We start from the raw sequence: 26,568 nt of genomic DNA on the forward strand, positions 1-26,568 counted from the left end.
TTTATGGTGGAAGCTAGGTAGGACGGAAGAGGCCCAAGGGCCCCAACAAATTCATGACGGTAACTAGAAAAATGGAATAATTTTACAAGTGTATATACAATCAGGTCAGAGTCCTGCTTGTGCAGGATCGTGAGTATGCGGATTCAAGGTTTGTTCCGGCACGCGGAGTTCCCTGTTGATAAGAGCCGGCCGCCTGCCCGGGCCGGGCCGTGCTGTGCCGCTGATCGCTTCCTTGTTGACGCCGGTTTATTATTAATCGCGACCGCGCCGAAACGGCTGCGGCACTGCGACAGAAATAGCACACGGGCCCACAATAGCTCGGCAGCGTTGAAGGCCACAGGGTATGTGTAGCGCGGCTGCAGTTCGAGTCCCGCTCGCTGCCATTTCACATCCTGCCACCCGTCCGTCAAGTGTCATCCATCCATCAGTGCACTCACCTATCGCACCACAGCTCTCCGCCTTTTATGCTACCATCCGTCCATCCAGTCGTTCTCGCTGGCCTTGAGGCTACCGCGCTGACAGATTCGAGGTTCGTGGGTTCAGACTCGGGGAGAGTGATAGATTTTAAAGGACTGTAAATCCTTAGGATGACTTCTTCCGTGAAGAAAATGAAGTTGTCCCGGGTCGTAGATTTACAGCAACTAGAAGAGATGTCTCTGACTGAGGAGGACTCCAAGCAAAGTTGGTTGTCCACGTTGAAGCCCGGAGGCAGCACAGTAGCCCGCACCAGTCTACTAATGCGTACAAGCTTGCCCCATCATTCCATCATGCAACCATATTTTTTTCCGTTCGTCCGTTCTTTAGTCCATGAATTCGTCCATTCATTCGTTTTTCCGTGATTCATTCGTCCGTCTGGGAATCATGCCAGGTTCGCTATCATCACAGTACGTACTGTAAATACGTTTATAACTAACTGTTTAATATAACCTCCAGCGTGGCATTAATTTTTTTCCCAGTCTTTTCCTCCTCCTTTCCCCCTTTCTCACATTCTCCTTTCCTCCTTTTCTCATTTTCTTCTGCATTACTTCATTTTCTTCTTGTCTTCGTTCTCTTCCTCTTTTGCTCTATCATTTTCCAAATTTTTCGTAATATTCTTATACTTTCTCTAATTTTCTTTTTGCTCCTTTCCTTCATTTTATTTTCCTTTCTCCCTTTTTCTCATTTACTATCACTTCTCCTTATTTCCTTTTCCTTTTGTTTATTCTCCTTTTCTTAATTTTCACATTCTTGTCCTCATTTTCTTTTCGTTTTCCTAAATTTCTTCTTCTCATGCTCATTTTCTTCTTTCCTCATTTTCCTTTCTTTCCTCCCTTATTTTCTTGTCACTTTCTTCTTTTTCTAATGTTCTTCTCTTCGCTCTCATTTTGTCTCCTTTTCCTCATTTTATTCTTGTCCTCATTTTCTCCTTTTCCTCGTTTTCTTCTCTTTTCCCCCATTTCTTCTCCATTTTCATTTTCTCCGCTTTTTCAAAACGTTTCTTTAGTTACCCTCATTATTTCTTTTTCCTCATTTTATTGTATTTTCCCCATTTTTCCTCAGTTTCCTCATTTTCTTCCCTTTTCTCTCATTCTCCTTTTTTAGTTTCGTCTTTTTTCCCTCGTTTCCTTCTCCTTTTCATAAGATTCACCTCGTCATCATATTCTTTTTCTTTATCTCTTTTACTAATTTTCTTCTTTTCCCTCTTTCTCCTCTTCCTCTTCCCCAACTTCCTCCTTACCCCTCTCTTGTTCCATTTCCTTCGCATTTCTTCTATTTCCCTTCTCATCTTCCATTTTCCTACGTTTTCCTCATGTTCTTTTCTTTACTTTTACCGTCTTCCCTTCTTCATTTCCTCTTTTGCGTTCTTCTCCTCGTCATCTTTTCCTTTTTCTCTTCTCTTCCTGTTACTCATTTCTTCCTTGTTTTCTATTCCCCATATATCCACTCCGTATGTTTTCCTTTATGTCTATTAATGTGTCCACTTCCCCATGTATATCATTGGCACTCGATAAGCGTTTACTCTTATCTGACGTTCTATCTCACAGACATTAGAAGCAGAAATTGATGGCGACTAAACAGGGAAATAAAGAACAGCTTGCAAAACAAATCTTGCTTGTTTGCGAAACCGAGCGGCCTCGCTAATGCCGATAGTGCGAGGAACACAGGAACGCCACCTGTTGTCTGGCGCGGCGCGGGCCTCTTATCTCGCGGTATTCAAATTGATTGCAGACCGTGAGAGTGTGGGACGCTGTATTGAGTTCGTTGGACAGCCCTGTCCCTGCCGCTCGTTGAAGGCCCTGCTTATGACCTTGCAGCCCATAGTTACTAATGTGGACTCTGCGTATCAAACTGAAAGGTCATTCCTGCAATTATCCAAACGTCCCAAAGGACAAATGAGTTTTTAAGTGTTCATCCTCCAAAAAAATGCAGTTTGCAGTTCATTACAGAAAGCTATTGTTTTCTGGATCATAGATGTGTGCTGCCAACCTCCTCTTGAACTTGTGAGGAGCGAATTTAATTATGCAGATAGCAGATGTTGCAGGTTGCGTAATAAACCGAGAAAACTTGTTAATTAACACATGCAAATAAAAAATCAGTAAGGGAAAATATATAAATGGAGTTATGCATCATATTACAAGAGGAAAATTCACGAATGTGTTTTTGAATTTATCTAAAAGAAATAGCAATTTCGCGTGGTATTTAACAAGACTATTTCGCGAATGGAATAACAAATAGGCTAAATAATTATATAACAAAATATAGTGAACGTCAATAATTTAGAAAAATATGCAAAGTAGTTGAAGGAGGAATTTAAAAGGAAGAGATTAGATGCATGGCCCATTTCTTTTAGGTCTCATCCCGAAATTTGTCTTAGCTCCCAAGGGAAACCACAGAAAAACCAAGGGCAGGATAAGTGATCGCGCTGACGACATGCAAATTGGCTTACTGTGTAGCTAGTGGTATGAGAAACTTGAAACAAATTCCATAACAACGAGCAATAAAATGATTATAACTTGTATAAAAATTCACAAAAAAAAGTCGCAGCTTCTGAAATGCTGTTTTAGTATATCATAAAACAAAATGCATGTTATTATCGTGTAAAGAGGTTCCAGAAGTTTGAGGAAACTCTGAAATCTAATTTAGGCCTGTATGGCAGTTTGGTGGACCTTCCTGATTCATAAATGACCTTCACGGATATTCCCTCGCGTTAGCGGAAATTCAAGTTACAGGAAAAAATACAACACATTTTATGTAATATAGACAAGGAGTTTCCAAGCAAAGCGCAAATTTCATGAAAAGTACGCGGAAATGTTGTGAAGAACGCAAAAAGAAGACAGCCAAACACCTTGCTATTTTAAGTAATTGTTTCCTCATAACAAAATGTTCTTCCTTAAAACTTTATCAGCGTGGGAGTTTAGTCGAAAGTACATAACCATTTGAATTAGCATATTTCAATAATACATTGCCAATTCCGTGTAGTGAGAAACAGCCTTACGTTATGGTTTCGAAACCTTGAAGGTTTAAAATCCGCACACAATGGAAGGTCATCTTCACTTGAGAAAAATAACAAGTGAGCATGAATCGTGAATTTTTTAAAGTACAGTTGTCTTATTTGGTCATTCATATAGAAGACTTTTACTGTTTGAGAAAGATTTTGGAATTCTAAACGAAAAAATTTATTACATTATCACAACCACAAATTAAACTCCACAAATAACTTGTAAGACATTATTATTATTATTATTATTATTATTATTATTATTATTATTATTATTATTATTATTATTATTATTATCATTTAATTAAATTTATTGCATTCCATAATATTATGTCAGCAGTGTAGCTTTTGGATTGGCAGATGAATTACATGAGTTATTAAATTCGGAATTACATGTTGGAGGAATATTTTGTGATTTCGCTAAAGCATTTGACTGTTCACTTTGGATGATAATATACTTGCAACAAATATTATTATTATTATTATTATTATTATTATTATTATTATTATTATTATTATTATTATTATATTTTAATTTAATTTATTGTATTGTATTCCATAATATTATGTCAGCATTGTAACTTTAGGATTGGTAGATGAATTGCTGAAGTTATTAAATTCGGAATTACATGTTGGAAGAATATTTTGTGATTTGACTAAAGCATTTGATTGTTCTCTGTAGATGATAATATGCTTGCAAACAAATTTTATTATTACTATTACTATTGTAAAAAAATGACACAAGTCTGTACAATATCTTATTTCCAAAGTCCCTGACGCACGTAAGATACGATATAATCATGTAGCAAACTCAGGACTTTCTTTGATAGACTGATAGACATCGGATCTTTCTGAACCAAATTTGCGTGCAAATATGCAGTTAAAGTTGAAGTATGCATTCAAATATGCTACTAAAGAAAAAAAATAGCACTTAAATATACCACAAAGAGGACTATGCACTTAAATATGCCATTAAAACTAATAAAAATATTGCTTATTTAATACAAAGTCAAATTAATACAAGCAAGAAATACTACTGTTTCCGAGCTGGCACTTTGCAGCTAGAATTAGTGGCATAGGCCTATACCCACGCTCTCTTCGTTCACATGCTTTTTTTTTTTTTTTTTTTTTTTTAGAATACTCGTTCTTCTTGATCATTTGACCCAGAACGTCCTTTCTTTAGGAGAAAATTTCCAAAAATCGGTAATTATGGTATCTATTGAAAACCTACCCCACACTGTTGTCCATGTCCACCGAAAATACGAATTCGCCTCGCCGAGATTTTAAACGGCATCTTCAGCATTATGCCACCAAATAGTGTAGAGTATATTACATTTAACAAACAAATTATATTAAATTCGACTGCCAGAGCTTACTGTGTTTTCCATTAGGTCCGACTTTCTCGGATTTAAATAGGCATACCACTTGAGGGATATGATTTCGCAATTTCCTGGTTTTTTGTCCTTCAAAATTCTCTTAAATTCCTCAACGAAATGGTCGAAATCGGAATGAGACAAGTGATCAACAGGCTTGGAGTTTACATAGACACTTCCTCTGAGGCCCAAATTTCTTTGCAAGGATACGTGATCGCATACTTTTTATTTATTGTTTCTCCTCCGATGTTCCCTTCTTTCCATTATTTCAATGATTTAAGGACAATAAAGATGCATTTATTAGCTGTGAGGTTCTTGTCGTAGATTTTAAGCATGTAAAATAATCCGTCCCTGAATGAAAGGCATAACTTTCTCGATTTCTCAGCCAAGTCAAAATTCAGTTTTGTTAATCCGTGATCTTCTGTATCGAGGGGTTAATGCATTTTTTCTTACAGCTGCCATAAGCTCGGAAATGAATTCGTCACATTGTGAGAACATGTTTAAATGACCATGTATGTAGTTGTTTGCAAGCAAAGAAACATCCAGTCTGTTTTAATTCGTTGTGAACTTTCTTTACGCAATTCCGTCTGATAGATGATTGGCTGACTAGTAGGGAGGCATTCCAAGTCAAAATATCATAGCCTATTTCCTTGGCACTTACGAATCGAGCCCCGGACTTCTAGAAGAACTTGCTATTTTCATTAACTGCTCGTGAAATTGTTTTTGCGAGCGTTGCTCGACCTTCATCGCACGTGGAGTACAGAGTTGCCTAACACGGCCATGAAGCGCGCGATAATGAGAGTATTGACTGACAGGTGCCATCTCGCAGCAAATTGCTGTACTAACTGCAATTAATTTGGTTCACCAAAGGAATCTGTGAGTTTTGTTATCTTATGGACCGTCTGGATAAGATTCTTGAGCACAGATACGATTGTATCTATAGTTTGTCTTGAATTTTGTGAAATGTTGGACGTAATTCTTAATACAAGCTTAAATCTCGGCTTAATGTTGACATGGCAGCCAGGAACCATTCCATTAAATATCATCCACAATATGTTCACTTAGGCGCAACCGTACCGACGTGAAATTGGAAGCTTTGGAGAGGGAAGGCGAATTTAAGTCACAAGATAGAAGTGACGCAGTAGGGGAGAGTCGGGTAGTATCGGACATCGGGTAATATCGGACAGTGAGTTTCTTTCATCTACCACACGATGATAGTACCTGATTGACATGGTTACGTTTCTGTGATGTCGCATAGAGAAACGTAACCATGTCATTCAGGTACTACCATATGGTGGTAGATGAAAGAAACGCACTGTCCGATATTACCCGATGTCCGATACTACCCGACTCTCCCCTATTTGAAAACCGATATTCGAAACGAATCATTGCATATGATACCAACCAACATATTTTCCAGGAGTGTTCTCTGTCCTTAAATGTAGAGGAACCGAGCAGCACTTACTCGTCCGCGAAACGGGACCTGGCTCTATCCGGGGCTGAGGCAAGATGGCTCAACTGTCAGCGTCGGATTCACGAATACCTTCCCGGCCACCTGTCGGACTTGACATCTTCACATATATGGGGTGGAAGTGAAATAATCCCACAGATTGAAAAGGGACGATAGAGTACACTTAAATGAATATAAAACCTATAATACTTTTTGTACGGTTAATTAGAAAATTGAGTTGGAAGTTTTAGCAGTCTGGCAACATCGCCGCTAATACACTGCTTCTTCTTTTCGTAATACAGATGTGTGTCTCCCTACGTGAACTACCTCCCAAAGGCAACGTTGCAGTATGGTTGTATTGTTCACTGGTTTGAAATTAGTATTTTAAAATTAAATTTACACGAAAACCGTCCACGCTATTGAAATCCACCAGAAGGATAAATGATTATTTACTAGATTTCTATCGATATGGACAAAACTCACGATCCTACTCGCAATAGTTACCGAATAAGAGAGTGTTAAACATTTGAGTTTTTTTCTGAAAAAAAAAAAAAAACTTTCCATCAATACTGTATTACACTTTTTTGTTACATACAACATGAGCTATTCGCTCTGAAAATATGCAGGGTAAAGCGCATAATGGGCCACAACGTACCTAAGTGTACGGAACCCTCGTGAAGCCAGCCAACCAACCGAGGATCACTCCAGTATTTGCTTGCAATATCAGAATTGTTGTTCAAACTCCATGACACATTATGTAAACAAAACTTATCGCCTTGGCAACAGCATGCAATCGACTTGCTTTTGGAATATGCCGTCAGAATTTTCAGCTTCATGGAGAGAATTTTCTTGTATTGTGACACCGTTAAGAATTTTTTGTCCAGTGACAGGGTCCTTAACTTGTTGGTATTCGCCCCAACTATTCTGCTCGTTGAAGTCTTTACAAACGGTTAAATCCACCTGAGTAAACTCGTAAATTCCAATATTCATTACCAGCAATCTAAGAAGTGCAAGATAACACATCTTATGGTTAAAAATAGCTCGTTTAGATTAGCCTATTTATCAGCAAATAGTTATTGCTCTCACAAAGCGTTATAAATACATGAACTCTTGGGGCAATACCTAGCAAGTCATATATCGCTAAGCTTTGAAGTTACGAACTTCTGCAACTTAAATTTTACTTAAACGATTTCTCCACAGGGACCTTTCAGGTTTTTTTTTTTTTTTTTTTTTTTTTCTAAATCTCTGTTTGCTCGACAGACATGTGTTGATTGTCATTTGTAATGTCGGAGTTGGACCACGCTGATAATGGCCTACGCGTTTATAAAAATAACGCTCGGTGTGATAATTCGGTTATCATCTCAATTTATTGTTATCTGCGACCTTGTGCATACAGACACGCGAGCTCCTGGCCACGTGATGCGCGCGCACACAGACACCTGAACATCGCGGTCGTTATGCAACCCTCTTTTAGCATTATGTAACGATCCGTGAAAAACAGGCCGGAGACTTCAGCTTCCCATGTTGTGTGCCTGCTTGCGAGCACAGTCATATGTAAACAACCTAACCTTTCGGTAGCGTTGTCAACTATATTAAGAAACAACCTCTTTGAGATTAGAATAATCTGAATGGCTGTTCTCAATATTGTTTGTATCTTATTCTTGGAGGAGTTGTTTGTAACAAATGCTTATTTTAGAATCGGCTTACTGATCGATAGAAAGCGACGAGCACCCTTTTTAAACTTAGAAAACGCTGAGTACAGCAATCTAATTCCTGCAGAGATGTGAAAACTTCTATTATGCTGTCACTGTCGTCGTCGTAAAATCAAGAGTTGAAACTTAACGTGCATGAGAAATGGCCCTCAAATTTTGATTTCAGCCCTCCAAGGGTGACTCTCTTGCCCAATTCTGATTCAGAGTGAATGCTTTCAACGCCCTTGATTTTGCCAGGACGCCCGAAATGTCTTATATGTACGAGTATTTGTTTCAATAAATTAAATTATGCCAGTGGAGACAGTGTTTACAAAAATAGTTGATCAAAAGATACAAACAAATCCTGAACACTGTAAAAGGAAGTTATGTCACAAAAGATGGTATTATGTGCTTCACCAAATAAAATTTGAGGAACATTACTCGGAGTTGTTAGATTTGTGCCCGTATATATTCAATAGGACCTATACCAGCTCATAATGCAAACGTTGAACGTGTTTTCTGATTAATGAATGTTAAGTCGACAAAAGAACGACATAAGTTGGATGTGACCACTATAGAAGTTCTGTTACAGTGTAAATGGAACCTAAACTACAATTGCAAGGAATTTCATAAGCAAAACAAGGAACTACTGTTAAGAACAGCTAAATCTTTACGCGCTTGCGGATTATCAAAATATGGGAACTCGCGTGATATTTGAATAAGACTTTTGCGAATAATAATAAATAATTAATAATAAGGGAATCAATCAATCAATCAATCAAAGGACATTATGGAGCATTTCGACTCCATGTCAATTTCACAAAACGTTTCCACTCTGTTCTGTCTTTTGCTAGTTCCTCCCAGGTGGTAGTAATAATAATAATAATAATACGAGTACTTACTTACTTACAAATGGCTTTTAAGGAACCCGAAGGTTCATTGCCGCCCTCACATAAGCCCGCCATCGGTTCCTATCCTGTGCAAGATTAATCCAGTCTCTATCATCATATACATAAAATATACATAAATATACTTGGACTTCTCCAGATGGATTGACACACAACCAAATAATAATAATAATAATAATAATAATAATAATAATAATAATAAAAGAAAATATTAATTATATTACTATTAAATAAGATATTTAAGTTGCTAACTTAATATATTTCATTGGCCGGCATGGCCTTGGCACCGTGCAATATGAATTTCATGGGCAAAAACAATAGCTGTAACAGGAAAATTAAACAAATAGGCCTATTTGAGGTTATAACATTTAATTTTGAACTAGGTAGGCTACTTTCATCTAGTAAAATCACCAAGATCAGAACTCTTGTGATGTTTGAAGAAGACTATTTCGCATACATAGGCATATCAATAAACAATTTATAACATAGTGTACGGAAACAGGTTCTTAGGCTATAAATTAAGATATTTAAAACTTACATCTGCTGGCACAGCCATCACGCAATTTCATAGCTCACTTTATTGTTAAGGAAACGATGAAAATATAACATGAGGCACCAGCGAATAGGGATTATAAAGAATGGACACTGAGCGAAATTTCCTGTGTTTTCTTTCTCTGTGCGCCAGCGTTTAGTTCCACTTTCAAGCGCTAGAGGTTAGTGTAATCGAGCATACGCTAAGATAATAATTGAGAATAGAGTTGAGACAGAGGATCCAAACATCGCCTACCTTATTGCATAATCCAGTAACGCTTTGCTTCAAATAAATTCAAGTTGACGGCTTTTCCTTATTTCTCAGTGACAAACTGGTTGTAATAATAATATTTTATATTTCAGATATAATAAATTATATTATAAAATAATATAATACATTCTAAAATTAAGTATCGAATTCGTTTAATATTTGTATATAATATAATATAGGTATATGGTTTTACTTCTCGTAAGAGTTTTGTTTTTCCATTTTCAGCGCTATCAAATCATTACATATTTTAATTGTTGTTGGGGTCAACGTCTCAACTGTCATTATAAAGGAACTGTAGAGTCTATACATTACAGTTAATGACGGATTTATTATTTTATGGATCCAATTTATTTTATTTGAGTACATAATGTATCTAGATGTATTAATTATGTGTTATATTTCCGCTGTGTCGACTGCTAGCTGGTGTGATGTCAGCGCCACTTCTAGGGAGAAAGCAGAATCTCACGCTTTAGCTGGCTTGAAGGTCATTGAAATCAGTCCGGCTACATCAAAGGTACCGACGCGAAGTGTCTATTCTTTATAATCCCTATTCGCTGGAGGCACCACAAAATGTTAAACAAATGCACATCAAGTGCGACAAGATTGTTTCGAAAAGATGGACGTTGATATTTGACCACAGTCTAGTAACTTATAAAAGTCACAAAGTTCAATACGTAGGGATATGCATCCATAGATAGTTGCTAACCACTAGGATCGCTACTATCGCCTCATCACAGACAATGCGAAATAATACCGGCACAGTCAATTGTCCTTAGTACTTTCATCACCTCAAGCTTCGTGACTGTATACACTAGACTGTGATTTGACTTTGATTGGTTAAAACTCATTAGATTCTTACACTCCTTTGGTGCTTTGATATATGAGCGAAATAGTCAGGGGAATACAATTTAAAATAGGGGTATGTAATTTTGAGACCAGTGCTTAGGCTAGCCTGCAATTTATATATTAAGTTAAACGATGCTTAATTTTTAGTACAGTACATAGTATGCCTATGTCGCATGTAATTTTGTTCCTTTATTTGAATATAAGCTACTTGTGTAAAGGCAAATCAAAGGAATTCAAATTTAACTTGGTGCCTTATAACTTATTTTTATTTGCTAAATATGACAACTCTTAATCATTCGTAAATGTAGTTAAAAGCAATTCATGTATTTCTATGTGGACGCAGGAATGGATGAATGCTGGATGGAAACCATACAAGCAGAGCGAATACATGAAATAAATGTATTCCTGTGCCCTCTCATTAGGAAGCACCGAATTGTTTTTACTTTTATGTGGGAACAAATACGATAAGCTGTTCGGAAAACAATTGGCTTTTGCTCTTAAGTAACCTTATAATGGGCAATATAAAACTGAACGTCACTCGTGTAGACCTTGCAAGGCACGAAGGTCATGGCTATAAGGTTCATAAGGCCGTACTCACATCGCCGTCTAGAGAGAAATAAAACCTTCGGACGAGAGAGAAAAACTGTACGAAGCTAATGAATATCGCCACTCTCACCAAGGTTACACCCCTGCGGATTATGCAATTGTGAGCACTTCCCCCACTCCAGGAAGACCGGCCCACATTCGTCCGACTGTTCTTCACACGTTCCTACAGACAGACGCCTCCTCCCGCCCCCTTGCGAGATTGCGGCCTTCACGGTGGGAGTTCTGCACAGTAGATGGTCCGGGTCTTCCAATTAATGACTTCGTCATAACAATAACAAACTGTCTTATACATTTACTGTGTCACCATTAGGGCTATGTCATGGTTCTCCATCATGCCCACAGAGCGCACACCTTGCCGGGTCGATCTTTCAGGCTAGATGGCAGGGCTTCCGCAGTGAATGCTATGATGGTTTATGAAGCACGTTGGTGATGAAGAGTTAATTAGGATTGGAAAAGAGGCGGGTCATGGCCCTTTCAATTGGTATTATTGGGAAAAGCACAAGTCAGTATAGTTGGTATCTGAGCTCGAACTCCGAACCTCCCAAATTCTCAAATCAAGATTCAGATAAATTCGTACGTCATTGCAGACATTCTCCCCATAGAGTTTAAGTTGGTTTTGGAAGCTTTTCACGAATTGAAGATAGTACGAGATTAGGGGTTTTGCACCATGTCAGATGCAGAAACATCCTTAAAGACCTATTGTGCAAATAAATATATTTTTGCTTAGATTAGATTAGATTAGATTTATTTATTTAACCTGGTAGAGATAAGGCCGTCAGGCCTTCTCTGCCCCTCTACCAGGGGATTACAACTATAACATGAACAATAAGATTACAATTAATATTAAATTTACAATGACAATTACAATAAAAATTAAAGTACGACAAGAATACCTGATTAATGAAAGCTAGACATTTTATCATAGAAGTTAAGAACAAAGAATATTTTTGTATTTACTAAATTACAAATTAAACCTACAATAACAAAATTCTATAGTGATGAAATTACCGGATATTGAGATATTTTGTGGTAGATTAAAAGAACTATTTACAAGAAACCATGTCTGAACGAGTCTCAATTACTGACCAAGTGCCTAGTAAGTTTGCGTTTGAATTGAATTTTATTTCGACAGTCCCTGATGCTAGCAGGTAACGAATTCCAGAGTCTTGGCAGGGCTATTGTGAAAGAGGATGAGTATGAGGAGGTGCGATGGGATGGTATTGTTAGTATTGTTTCATGGCGAGAGCGTGTGTTCAGATTGTGGTGGGAAGAAAGGTAAGTGAAGCGAGACGACAGGTACGAAGGAATAGAAGAGTTCAAGATTTCGAAGAGAAAGAGAAGTGAATGTAAATTTCTTTTCTTATCTAGTTTAAGCCAACCTATTGCTTCCAGGGATGGGGTAATATGATCATATTTACGAACATTGCTTACAAAACGTACACACAAATTATGAGCACGTTGAAGTTTCATTTTGTTGTCGCTGGAAAGGTCAGTCAGTAAAATGTCAGCATAGTCAAAATGGGGAAATACAAGGGTCTGCACAAGGGACTTTTTTAAGCAAGAGGGAAGATGAACATTTATCCTTTTTAGCACATGAATAATAGAATATACTTTTCTGCAGGTTTCTGTGATTTGCATGTCCCAGTTGAGATTATTATCCATGTGAATGCCAAGATTTTTTACCAAAGAACTGAAAGGGATATGCACTGTACTTACTTTAACGGGGGAAATGTCGAGGTGCTTTACAGCGTCGGTTTGCCGTTTGTGTCCTAATATGATTGCTTACTACTGCTACAGTAAAAAGGTAGCCCTACCCCCTATACACGCTATGGAGGTAGAGCTCCATGCTTTCATGACCAGGGGCCTATTCCGCCATTAAAGTTTGCAACTTAGCAACATATCACTTTTGAAAAGTAAAATGTCTTTGTGTTCCCCCATGAATAACAGACTGCTTTGCACTTTTAATTTAATTCCTCAAAGTTTTTGCATGTCAGTCATTGCAACTCCATGTTCTTGAGCTCCATTTCTTAGTCAATGATGACATATGAGTCATTATTGTTATTTAAATAAGAGAGAGACTTTTTTTTCTTTTTTTGGTTCTAGAATAGGCCCAATTCTTTCAAGAGCATAATCTGCTTGAGTTGGCGTAATTCGAAAACGTTCACAGAATTGAGAAAAACTTAGATTACAGAAACTTGGACCTATCCTGTTTTTATATAGTCATTTTTTGGGGTTCTTCGTCACTTGAATCACCTTATTTATTTATTTTTTATTTAAATTTAAATATACAGAATAAAAAATATAATTACAAAACAAACAAGAGAAATAGAAATAAAATAATACAAGCAATATAAAAAGAAGATACAGTAGTATTAACAATAGCAAATTTTATCTTATCATATTTTTCTCTAAATTGTTTTGAGTCGAAAGCAAAAATATACTGGATATATCTAATGTACTTAATCTCAATGGCAATGAGACTTGGTTCTTTGCAAAAATTCCATTCACTTTTCAAAATTGTTGTAATGGTGGAACAAAATTAATATCTTTGAAAAATTTCCTCTTTTCACTTTGCGAACCAGTTTTGAAAAGTAATAGTGGAACAGAACTGCAATGAAAAGTGCAAACTGAAAAATGAAAAGTTGAGAATGTTAATGGTGGAATAGGCCCATGGCACTTAGAATGGAGTGGTGTGGTGGTTACCACTCTTCGACTGACTTTTAAGCATACTCTCGGGAAAGATCCTGTATTCTATTCGGCATGAATGGATCCCGGAATTGTTCTGGAAGTTTCGGTAACGAGAAGATTCCCATCATCACCCTGGATTGAAACCAGATTGTGGTGCTGGTAGTAGTAGGATTAGCAATAGGTCTAATAGCAATAGCGGCGGCAGCAGTAGTAATAGTAGCAGTATTGATATTTATTCAACAACACATTCAACTGCAGAGATTATTCAGCGTCAAAATTCAACGTGAAAGATAAATGGCTGACAATTCTTGCTTGGGGCCCTCTACCAGGGATAGACCCATGTGCCGTAAAACGTGACACTGTTCTCCCAGTTATACTTTCCTCGTGGAGGAAATGAAGCTGTGAATTGTATCACCCTCGGCCGAGTTAGAACCCGCGACACTGAAATCCTCCGAGTAACATGATAACCTTTAGACCACCGAGAACGAGAAGTTTTGTGCGTGCCGCAATTTACAATGTTAATTTCTCCCCCTCGTAGTGCTAATGGTGGTAATAATAATAATAATAATAATAATAATAATACGTGGACGACGAGAACTGGAAGAATGATATTCAGAAAACCATGAAGGAAAGGGGATTACAAGAAAAGAACTGCTTAAATAGAGTAAAATGGATATTGGATGCAGCTGCAGAATAGAATATATAGGCTAATAATAGTTTCGAAATAATAATGTTAAACAACTGGTCATGCGATTTCATCTAGCTTCATTCTAGCAAAGAATGAATATGTGCAATCAAAACACGAAGTACAGTATGTAATTAGCTTTATTCACAGATACGTCGGGCTTTCAAGGTCCCTGTCACATGCAAGAGATGTATATTCATATAGGCCTATATCAGCAAGAACACAATAATTACAGTATGTAAATTGACATTTCAGAAATTTGCCACAGACTTTGCCAGGCAACCGTTAGTAAATGTATAATGTGGTAATTAATTACAAAAGACCATCAGGGTAATAATTAATTTAGTTACAAATCGGGCAAAATTAAAGGCGTACTAATAGATATTTACAGGATATTAGCCGAAAAATCATTTGTTATTATTATTATTAATATTATTATTATTATTATTATTATTATTATTATTATTATTATTATTATTATTATTATTATTATTATTATTATTAAATGTCTTTTTTCATAGTCTACAATTTTATTTTAAGAAGGGTTTTATTTTTGTCCACAATTTGAACAGAAAACCACAGCATAAGACAAAGACTGAGACGTCGCAGTTGTGGTACAATAGTGATTCGTGTACTGGTTGGATCAAGGATCAACATTTGTGTATTCACTTCTTAACGATCTTCCTTTCCTTCTTTCTTTGTATTATCTTACCGACGCCTTTAGTACCGACTTACTGTATACTCCAATGCGATGTAGAGGAATATAATACCGAGTGGAAGAGGACTAAATAGGGTCATTTGAGAGATTATTAGGGAGGGAAGTTAAACATAAACGTCGAATATCATTGTGGTCGTTTGTGAACGATTTTTAAAGTATTAATACTTTCAAATAGAAGCGAACAGATAACATTGCAATACGTGTTAACGTAACAGTAGCTGTTACAAGACAAATCATAATTATGTACGTCACTGCACGAAATGTTCAGTAATCTAACATGTTGCAGAGGGACATTGCTGGCTGTGCATTTTCTTATTCCCGTTTTAGTCTTGCTTCCGACTTACTTCTACCGTCACTGAGTTCACTGTTGCCACATCTTCCTGTCACACACTTTGTTACCTATCTTAAATGAAATTACGGCGAAATCGTCTATGTTACTCACCGAACCAATAAAGGACACGTTTGTTGCTATTTGTTCTACAAAATCCCCCAACATCGCCTCTCCAACGTCTTCCGTTTTCATGGAGTACCGATTCGAAAATTCAACTAAAAATGTTTTGTTTTTCTTTCTCAAAACCCGTTCACAAAGGAGCACAATGATATTAGACTTTTATGTGCCCTGATTCATCTTATTTTGTCCCCTTCCACTCCGTACAGCTAATTAGACTATTTCACGTTGCTGGCCTGCTGATCGTGTGAATCTACGTATAAACGTCACAGAACAAGTATAGCCTAATACAAGGCAAAAACACCCAGATCCGTGAATGGAGATACAGCGCATGCATTATGTCCAGACGCCACTCTTCCTACAGAGCTGCGCATGAGATCGGATGAGTACTTACGAAATATAGGGGAATGGGTTTGTCTTTGTCTTGAACTCAGTAGACACACGCCCGACCTTCCCTTCTATTCCTACCCCCTTCACAGAAACATTGTTCCTGTACTGCACATCGCGAGTGTCTTGACAAAATGCATGAGCTGTAGGCTACATCTCCGCCCACGCCAATAATCGAACTAAGAACCTCTTGGTTTGGAAGCGAACCCATAACCATAGAGCCACAGCGGAGAATAACGATATGTATCGATTGTAGACAATAATCCAGTAATCTGGCAGTGATTGCTTTCATAATAATTAATTTTTATCGTTGACAAAAAATGAGCACTTACCCAGTTTGTAAGTAGGTATTTTATGGGTATTTTCAGTTGCTGAGTATTTCTAGTATTTATAAGCGTCTTATGTGGTGTAATGTTCTCTCTATCTAAAAATTAAAATTTTGCGAAGAATCTAATCTAATATTTTTTTGTTTCTAATGATTAGTTAATGTGACTTATGAGGCCTAGAATTCAATTGTTTGTGTCGATGTAACATGGCGGTATTATTAATGTGCCTACCGACCAGACCAAATCGTAATAGCCTATTTTCTGTGAAGAAATTTAAAGAATAGTGTATAAGAGGAACTGAGATAGCACAGTGAGCGTTATCTTGCATAACATTTTGAATAAGCTCGCTAGCGGCTAACATTAATAATAATAATCGAAATTCATTCAGAACAAAACGAGTACAAGTCTGTTTCTTACACAGCACAGCATCACAACAGTTACATTGTCATTGTCGTGTGGAAGAGGAAATGTACAGTCTGCATCAAACTTTGTTATCGTTGCCATATTAGAAGAAGATTCAGTCACCTGGCAGTATTTTGTAAGCTATAAGATTATATCATCCCTCGTAGCTTTTGCACTCGCTTACAAAAGTAAATGCCATCTTCACCGTTATGTTCTTATTGAGGTATTTTCCTTAACTCGCAAACAGCCTTCCGCTTTTTGAAGTGGACGTCTTTAAAATCAGACCGACACATGGGAGACCAGGAGGAAAACGACGATGTTTTCCATTCCCACACTATAACTTCGGACTAATAACATGATTGAAATAAATGGTATCTTTCGATCGGGTATACAACTACGATGCAAGCATTACCTTGAGTTGGTGCCGCGCATGTGCGATGCACGGATGGGGTCCCGCGGCGACTGGTGGCCATTTTGGGCGTGAGCGAAAATTTCCAGGCAGTATATCTCGAGATTCCGATGTGCTAGCCCGCTGATTTTGGTGCGAAACGAGAGATCTCGTGTAGATCTGTCGATTTAAACCAGACTTCTTCACGTAAAACCCATGACCGTGTCCCCGATACACCCGCACTCCATTTTTTTTTACCAAAGGAGCGGTCTTTGCGCTATACAATATAAAAACTCGCCGATTCGCGAAGTTATGATCATGGCAATTATTTTTATACAGTGCAACATAATAATAATAATAATAATAATAATATTATTATTATTATTATTATTATTATTATTATTATTATTATTATTATTATTATTATTATTATTATTATTATAAGTGGCGCGACAGTCCATGGAGGTCCAAGACAGTCTACATGCCTCAGTAGAATTGAACGACCGTCCAACCAGTAAGGGGATAACGATGATTCCCCCCATCCCACTAGCAGTTATAGCTGGCTTTCGAAACCGAATTTCGCTACTCATTGCAGCTCCCCAAATTCATCACGGTGCTGGATAGGCAGTGATCCCATACACAGGCCGAAATTGCTTGATATCCCACGCGAATGTTTCTCAGCCAATGAACGAGCTCATTGACGCTAGCTCGACCAGTGAGAATCGAATTACACTGATAATTAAAAGCATGCTGCTCGAAATTAATTAATTAAAAAGTGATCGTTTTCTTCCTCTTACGTTCATTTGTTTTGTTTGTATCGTCTCTGCTGCTTCGATCAAACGATTACCGACCATGTGAACTAATACCCTAGACAATATATGTAACAGTTAGCCCATCCCTGTGTTAAAATTGGCAACAGTTTGAAGAGAACAACCGCCAGGATCGCCACCCGTCCGCCGTAAACGAACACGAGATGGCAGTACAGTCGCTATTGCAATTCAAATGGGAATTATGCCGTGACTCCTTATGTAACAACTAAATGGCAGCATAGTAAATCTGACAAAAGTTGTCACCGTCAAAGCCTATAAGGCCGAGCTATCTGGGTATATATGATCTAGGCTAATAGTCTGCAATTACTTTTGTAAAACAAAAGGGTGGTAGTTTCACTTGTAATTTCTAAGTATGGAGTAATAAAGTACAATTGGACACCACACATTGTGAAACACAATCATAATTTTCACAAATTACTGCAGACTATACCATACTTTTGTAGAATTGGACCCTGGTGACTGTATGACTCTTAAGCGCTGCCAGATTACAGAGTTTTACTGTTTCCACTGTTGTAGCATACAAGAATTCATGACAAATAGCTACTTTCTGCACTGATGCACGCACCCTTATGTATCCTCTGGATATTGAAATGTAATATTAAAATTGTTACCGGTATGTTTTTTGTTTGTTTCAGCTCGGCATTATTTATCGAGATATCAAGCTAGAGAACATCCTGCTGGATTCCGAGGGGCACATCGTACTTACGGACTTTGGGCTTAGCAAGGAGTTCTTGCCGCACGAGAAGGTAAATATACCATATAGCCATTATCACAACAATGTTTTATGTTGTTTTTTTAGCTACATCTGTACTTTGGCATGCGACTCCATTAGTTAAATACATAGGATCTACTTTTGTTTTCTTACCTCTACGCGGCAATTTCTCCCACAGCTGTATGAAGAGTTTCCCTTACGTTCTTTACCCTGTACAAGCTGACCAACAAGATAATAAATTGTTAACGAGTTCATGTCGAACTCTTCCCTCTATCTTGAATACAGTTTCATAGCAGATCTACTGTGTCTGAGGAATATGTAGAGTTCCACTCACAAAACAACTGGCGTCATAGCTGGTTGGTCTAATGAATAGTTAGGGCGCGTAGTTTTTCTTATGTAACTCACTGACTGTACCCGTCAAGCGCAGAAAAAGTTTCTAGAAAATTTTCCAGATATCAAAGTTCTTAGTCGCCCTATAGTCAATGATTTTGTTACAAATTTTAAACAGACTGGAAGCGTCCAGGGAATAGGAAGTCCCATGTTTTGATTCAGAAACTATTAAACGATGTAATTCTTGGTGTAGAGCGTTTTTAAATGAAACAATGTGTTTTATTTTTAATTATAATAATGTAATAACAATATCGTGCCTTTGCTGTGATAAATGAAACTAGGTTTTTTAGACTTACCATCAAGTTATCAATGGGGTGTTGATGTCTATGGTGTGAAAAATTAAACCATTTTTTTAGACTTATTATAAGATTATCAATGGTGTGATTGGCTGTGAAAAATTAAACCAATTTTTTTAGACTTAGCATAAGTGTGTCGATGTCTTTTCTGTGAAAAACTAAGCCGTCTTTTAGACTTATCGTATGGTTATCAGTGAGATGGTTGATATTGGCTCAGTTATTGTTAATCTTCGTCGCAACTCAGAATTAAATATAGGCTACTTCTACATTAAGATGTTCTTCAGCACCACTAGAAAAGATAATGTACTCGCACACAAGCATTCCAATGCAAACGGCATTAATTGTATTGCTGTTCGGAAAACATCAGGATGTAAATATGGGAAGTGCTTGCGACCAAGATTGCAACAGGGCATTTTAGGAAACCCCATTTTTAAGCTCGAATCACAAGATAATTCTAACAGCCCCTCTTGATCAAGAAGGTATTTTTAATATTAATAATTTGTTTTTTATTACAGAAAGGATAATATTCACTTAATTTTAATGTCAATCAATGAGAGTGTGTGTGTGAGTGTGTGTGTGCGTGCGTGCGTGTGTGTGTTTTTATGTGCAAACATATCGGATTAGAGTTGATTATCATGTGTTACTAGAAAGTCACTGACAATGAGAAAGAATTTTCGATTGATACCTGAGCGATACCACAAGTGTAATTCTAAGTCCCTCAGGCGAACTCATTTCCGTTAAACTCTGTCTTTGAAATGTCTGAGATAAAAAAATGCAACAAGCTGATAAAAATGAGAGAATGTGATAAAAAGTTAAACTTAGTTAAAATGTCGTTTGAAAACACACCTAGGTTCCGCGAACCACTTTCTAATCACTCGCGGATTCCCTGGAAACCGTTGACCCTAGGTATTATTTCGCGAGTATCTTGCGGGCCGCATAACGGAAGGAGGTATGGCAGCTGCGAACAGTGAAGTGCCACTTGAGGGGTAAGGAAATAAAACGTGCGCAGTGTATGAAATTGAGGAGAGGATATCTTTTCCGACCTACTGTCCCAAGCACTTCTACATATTTTGAACTTTGTGACATTTGAACTTTTTTTTTCTCTCCAGGAGCAGCGGGCCTATTCCTTCTGTGGCACTATAGAATACATGGCACCAGAGGTGGTGCGGGCAGGATCAACCGGCCACGATATCGTAAGTAGAAGACAAACATTACATTGAATTTTGTTTACAGTATAAAATGGGTTATAGATTAACGTTAAGTGAAATAACTCTGTCATGGTTCCGGACAAAGCTTACCTTTCACATATTTCTGTTCTGCGGACTGATGATTCTTATGAACTGAAGCTTCGTTAGATCACAGAGGCCTCTGACATAAGTTACATGAAACAAAAGTGAAAGAGAGCAGGCACAGTAAGTGAACATACGGGACTGAGTAGCGGGCAGATCCACGAGAAAAAAAAAATTACTGGTACACTACCGGTCAGATGTTTTCGATCACATATCACAACTATGGATTTGTGGTTAAAATAGGGATTTCGTTTTGAATATTCTATCATATCATAATGCTAGAGAGAGAAAATATTTATTTTGTTTGTCTATTTAGTTTTTCCGATGTGTTTGTACATTGAAATAAAGTATAGGCCTATAGTTGTTTTCATAGCTGATCGAAAACTTTTGACCGGTAGTGTACATTGTTACAAAAGATAGTTTTAAGAATACGATCGAGCATGTTTAAACATTAGTTTACTTTCTTTGCGGAAGGGGTAAATAAGCATTGTTTGCAATTACGAGTATCTTCTTTAAGATTATAAAATATGTGAAGGGTTCACAACCATAGTGGGCCAAGCGCCATTTACTAAAAACCGTAGAAAACAAGGGTTAAAATGAAGTTATTACCATAATTCAATGGAAACATATAGCAAGTAATATAAAGTATACACATTAAAACTAAATGATATGTCACTCTTCATTAAACTATGGTAGTCACTTAACTTTAACCCTTGCTTTCTCCGTTTTTAATAAATGGCTCTTGGCCCACTAAGGCTCTGAACCCTTCATTTAGGCTATAATATAATTACGATACGCGAATAATAATAATGTAAACAGATAATTGTGACTTTAATAATAATAATAATAATAATAATAATAATAATAATAATAATAATAATAAACGTTTATCATACACAAGTAATAAGAAATGCAATTTGTGCATACTTTTTATTTTCTCACTTGAAAATTGTGTATTATGTTTTATATGACGTGTTAGCTCACCTTGTGTGCGACGAGGTGTTGAATTTTTATAATTTACTCTTCAAACATATGCAACACACATTTGGCATTATTATTCGGTATTGTGTACAAGATACGCTTTCATTGCATTATAAGTTACAAAATGCTTCAAGATTTACAGCAAGATGCCTAAATATTTATTGGAAGATATCTCTCTGCAAACTTTTTCACATAAACATGCAACAAGAGTTTACAGCAAGATGCCTCAGATTTCACAGCAAGACGCCTAAAAATTTATATCAAGATGCCTTAAAATTTACAAGACTGATTGTAGTTTACAGGATGCATGAAAACTTAGAAGGTGCCTGAAAATTTACAAGATATAGAATTTACCACACTAGAAATGTTCTTTTACTGTAGTAAATATTAGTTCTAATTAATTTTTTAATGCTGATAAGATGTTGCAGTGTATGGTTTGGTATATTTATTGAGGTTATTATGAGCAATTGGATTTTTATATACTTTATTTTTCATGTTTCTTCCGCTATATCTATATATTTATTATTTTGTCTCTTCGTCTTCAACAACAACATCCAGTCTGCCAGTATATTTTCTACTAATCATTACTAGCACGTTGGAGTATTTACTATTACTTCAGTATTATTACTGCTAGGAAATGTAGGTTGTAAAAAATGTATATAAGTAATAAAATGTTATAAAATATAACTAAGAAGTTCATTACTTTTAATGTCATAAAACTAAATAGGCCTGCATAAATGTAACACATGATCCTACGTTGAAAGAACGTTCAAGCTTGAAAAGTGAGTATTTTTCGTGTCTCAAATGGCGTAAGATTTATACAAAAATTCCTGTTTTAAAATCTATATACACTTGGTACATGAACCCAATGAAAAGATGCTTGAGACTGGCCGCTAGTGAGGCATTGTGCTCTGACTGGTTGTAGAATTGGAGCATTTCCCACCATGCATTTGGTGAGGCTGGCAGCCAGCTAACTTGCCAAACACTTGGCCACTACTTCCTCGTGTCCCATATTGAGGCCAGAAAACAACCTGATACTCCCTGTCTGCAGACCAGCCACAAGTCCACGAGGTTTTAACGCCACGTTACATAACTGGGTCTTGCAAGCTGGGACAGTATTTAACTCTGTTTGAACGAGGAAATTAGGTTAAAGTTTCTTCCATTTCTCTGTGGATATCTTCCATATACATATAACTGTAGTTTCAGCTGGTCTGAGAGAAATTAAGTGGATAATATATTGGATTTGTAAAGCAATAAAATGTCATATTTCATTTAATTCATATGGTAATTCATATTAATTAATCGCTAAAGAAGGAAATGCGGACAGTGCACTTAATGAGCAATATCTGTTGTCATAATCCAAAAATTATACAACAAGAATACCGCTATTAAAATATTATTTTTACTTCCTCATTATACAGAGCGTTCAATCTGGTTTCCGGCCAAGAAAACGCGTATCAGACATGCATGCATGGCCGTCGCAGACTGCGTCATTATCGATGCGTAACCTCCCGCGTATTTTTACTTAATAATAGCATGCACACAATTACATTTTTATTTCATAATGCGTACCAACCCGTGTTATAGGTGTTATTCAAACTGATGCATTCCCATATTCCTGATGTCTGTTTGTGAAATCGTTATTCACACCATAATAAGACCTTAAAGACAGTGTATGCAGGAATAACCCTCACACTACACAGGAAGTTAGATACAAAATAAGAAGATACATGTAAACATTACAGAAATACGTTGAATTTTTGCTTACGAATAGCGTTACTTTCAAATTTTAATGTGTAGCGTTTTTCTGCGTACCACTCGAGAAAGGTTGTAACAAGGATTGCAATATTTCCACTTAACGGAAGTTACGTCGATGCCATTCGCAATGCATTCGTTAGATATGGAGCTCTATTTGTTCAATACTTCTGCTGCAGCATCGATCAAATAGAATGCGCAGCTTATGCTTATTATGTTGGCAGATCCATCCTCATTTGTTGTTTTTTTTTTTTAAGAGATTACATGCAGCACAGCATTTCCTGAAAGAAATAAACCAGCCTTCTGGGATGTCGTCTCTTTATATAGGCAATCCTAACAATAACGGTGACGTATTAGTTAATAAACGAATATTGGTACCGATATTGTATTTTGATGCTTCTTTATTTCAGTGATTTATCATCATTGTGTAAGGGGGCCGTGTTAAAAACAGTTGTTGTAGATCTGTGGTTTTGGCTTCAGATGGACTTGGAGAAGATTCACGTGAAACGTTTTTAGCTTGTAAAATCTTAACGAAACATTAATCTTAAAAAAAATCATTAGTCTTACACAAATGGGGATGATTAATAAATGTGGAGAGTATAGGCGTAAAGACACAAAGAGTTAATTTAACATAGTTTGATTCTAAAGTAGTTAACTGCGGTATTAATTTCCACATGAATCCAATTTTCCATAATAATTATACATTATTCATTGCAATTTCAAACAACTCGTTAGTGTCATATTGATGTGTGAACCGTTGCATTGTTGTCTAGAGGCTAGGCCTCGTGGATTGAGGAAGCAATTATGATGTAGTTACGGAAAGGCTGTTCACCTTGTTAAATTTAAATGTGAGAAGTACATTAAATGGAAAAAATCAAACTTTTATTTCAAATCCCAAACATCCTTACAATCCCAAGCATGCTCACAACAATCACGAACAGCGTAAACGTTTCATGCAAATTATAGTGGTTCGCTGAATCCTCTGTCACTTTTTATTTAACAAATTACTATCACATGAGAAAATAAATAAGATTCACTAAAATATAATAAAATACCGTACTGCATTTTAAACTGAAATAATGGGTAACTGAACTAGGAATTCGAGTGGAAAATAAACAACATAGGATGCCGACTGAACATGTTGAACAGTATCAAATGTCCAGTATTGGTTTTTCTTTTGTTTATTTATCAAAGTCCCTGTGGAACGATAAAAATTTAATATTTACTGGGATTTCTAATGGACGCCAATGTACAGTCTTAGAAATAATTTATGGCGCACATATATTTTCCAAGTCCCAGAAAGGAAGCACTGCGCATGATCAAAGGCCGAGCGACCAGGTTCATAATCGTACCACTAGCTGAGGTAATAACATTCGTTCTGTTTCGTTATATGTCATTCTTAAGTAGGTAGAACAAGTGCCAGGAAAAATATATTTAGCCTAAATAAATAGTGTGATAAAAACATTTTCACCACCAAGAGTCGCGCCATCAATTGTTTCTAAGACTGTACATATATCAGGTAACATTACTTTACAATACATACATACTACATTTTTTAATAGGTTATTTTACGACGCTTTTACGTTATTTAACGTCTGAATGAGATGAAGGTGATAATGCAGGTGAAATGAGTCCGGGGTCCAGCATAGAAAGTTACCCAGCATTTGCTCATATTGGGTTGAGGGAAAACCCCGGAAAAACCTCAACCAGGTAACTTGCTCCGACCGGGAATCGAACCCGGGCCACCTGGTTTCGCGGTCAGACGCGCTAAACGTTACTCCACAGGTGTGGACTACATACATACATACATAATTTCATATGTGATTGATATATATATATATATATATATATATATATATATATATATATTATATAATAAAGAATTACGAAACTTTTCCTTCAGCCGCAAATATTTAAATAGTGATGCTGTACTGTAGTGTACAGAAACTGTTCCACCAGAACAAAGAAGAGATTCGATAAGTGTAATATAGGACATTTCGTGTCATCTCTGTAAAATATGAAGATCAACGACAGATTTATGGCTGGCATATTGCGATAAATAGGCTATGTGGCATTGGAGAGTTGGATCAGGAAATAGAATAAAGAAAATGAAGACAATGATACTGTTCCGAAAGTGAAGATGTAGGTGGCACCAGGAGCGGGCTCTGTTGAAATTATGCAGCAACTTTCCAGAAAATTCACGACAGCGACCTGATTTCGCTCAGGCTCTCTTGCCAGCTGCGGAAAAGAGAAAGTGTTCACCCTTTCCAGTAACTGCGTTTGTTGTTTTGGCTACCAGTTGCTGTGCACGAGATAATTGCAGACTTCAGTTCAAAGATTCTTTTAGTCTTGTAGAGGAAGCAGCCAAGTAATGCAGATTGATTACTTGTAGTGTTTTTGTTGTTTTGTTTATTTACTTGTATCTTGAAATTAAATATAGATTTTGTCAATATTAGACAAAGTAATGGCAATATTTCTATTGTTACACTAAATATACTTTTAACATTACATACTTATAATATAGTCCTCTGCCATGTCAACAAAACGTTGCCAGATCCTTAGAAGATGACGCACTCATCTGTTCTGTCTTTTTTGGGAACCTCTCTCACAGAGCGCTCTGAAGTCTTTAGGAAGTGAAGTCTTACTTGAAAGCGAATACCTCGTATGGGTTCTTTAATTTTTGAGAACAACCATATTCACAAGGATTCATGTTTGGTGAATTTGTTAGGTGTTAGAGTACTTCCCAATTCCACCTTCTAAGGATCTGCGTCCACAGTTTCCTCTTCCTCTACGAAAGGCTTCTACCCAACTGACAATAATTCGATATCATACTGTAGGACTTCTCTGCCTCAAGCTTCTTGTTATGTCCTTGCCTAAAGTGATGGGTTTTTAGGCGGAGATATAAAAAAAATAGAAATGCTGCCAAAAATCTATTTCAAGATTTTAATGAAAATACAGAGGGATAACCTATGTTCAGCATTACTAATACCGAAAAAGATATTTCTTTTCTTTTTCTGCCTTTATTTTCTTATTTAGGTACTAGTAGTGAATTCATCAGGAAATAATGTCATGAGAGCTGCCACTGTGGTCTAGTGGCTAGAGTACTGGACTTATAATCA

The 26,568-nt window shown here is 36.8% G+C and overlaps 1 protein-coding gene across 1 annotated transcript in view; it reads left to right on the top strand.

Moving 5' to 3' along the window:
• The window catches only part of LOC138710545 (ribosomal protein S6 kinase alpha-5-like), a 308,053-nt gene that overhangs the window by 236,175 nt on the left and 45,310 nt on the right, over positions 1-26,568 (top strand). The window contains exons 5-6 of the mRNA XM_069841517.1: positions 18,662-18,772; positions 20,534-20,617. Of these exons, the coding sequence (XP_069697618.1) occupies positions 18,662-18,772; positions 20,534-20,617 (195 nt within the window). The remainder of the gene's footprint in view (positions 1-18,661; positions 18,773-20,533; positions 20,618-26,568) is intronic.

This window comes from Periplaneta americana, chromosome 12 (assembly GCF_040183065.1).
Source record: "Periplaneta americana isolate PAMFEO1 chromosome 12, P.americana_PAMFEO1_priV1, whole genome shotgun sequence".
In the NCBI taxonomy this organism is placed as follows: Eukaryota; Metazoa; Arthropoda; class Insecta; order Blattodea; family Blattidae; genus Periplaneta; species Periplaneta americana.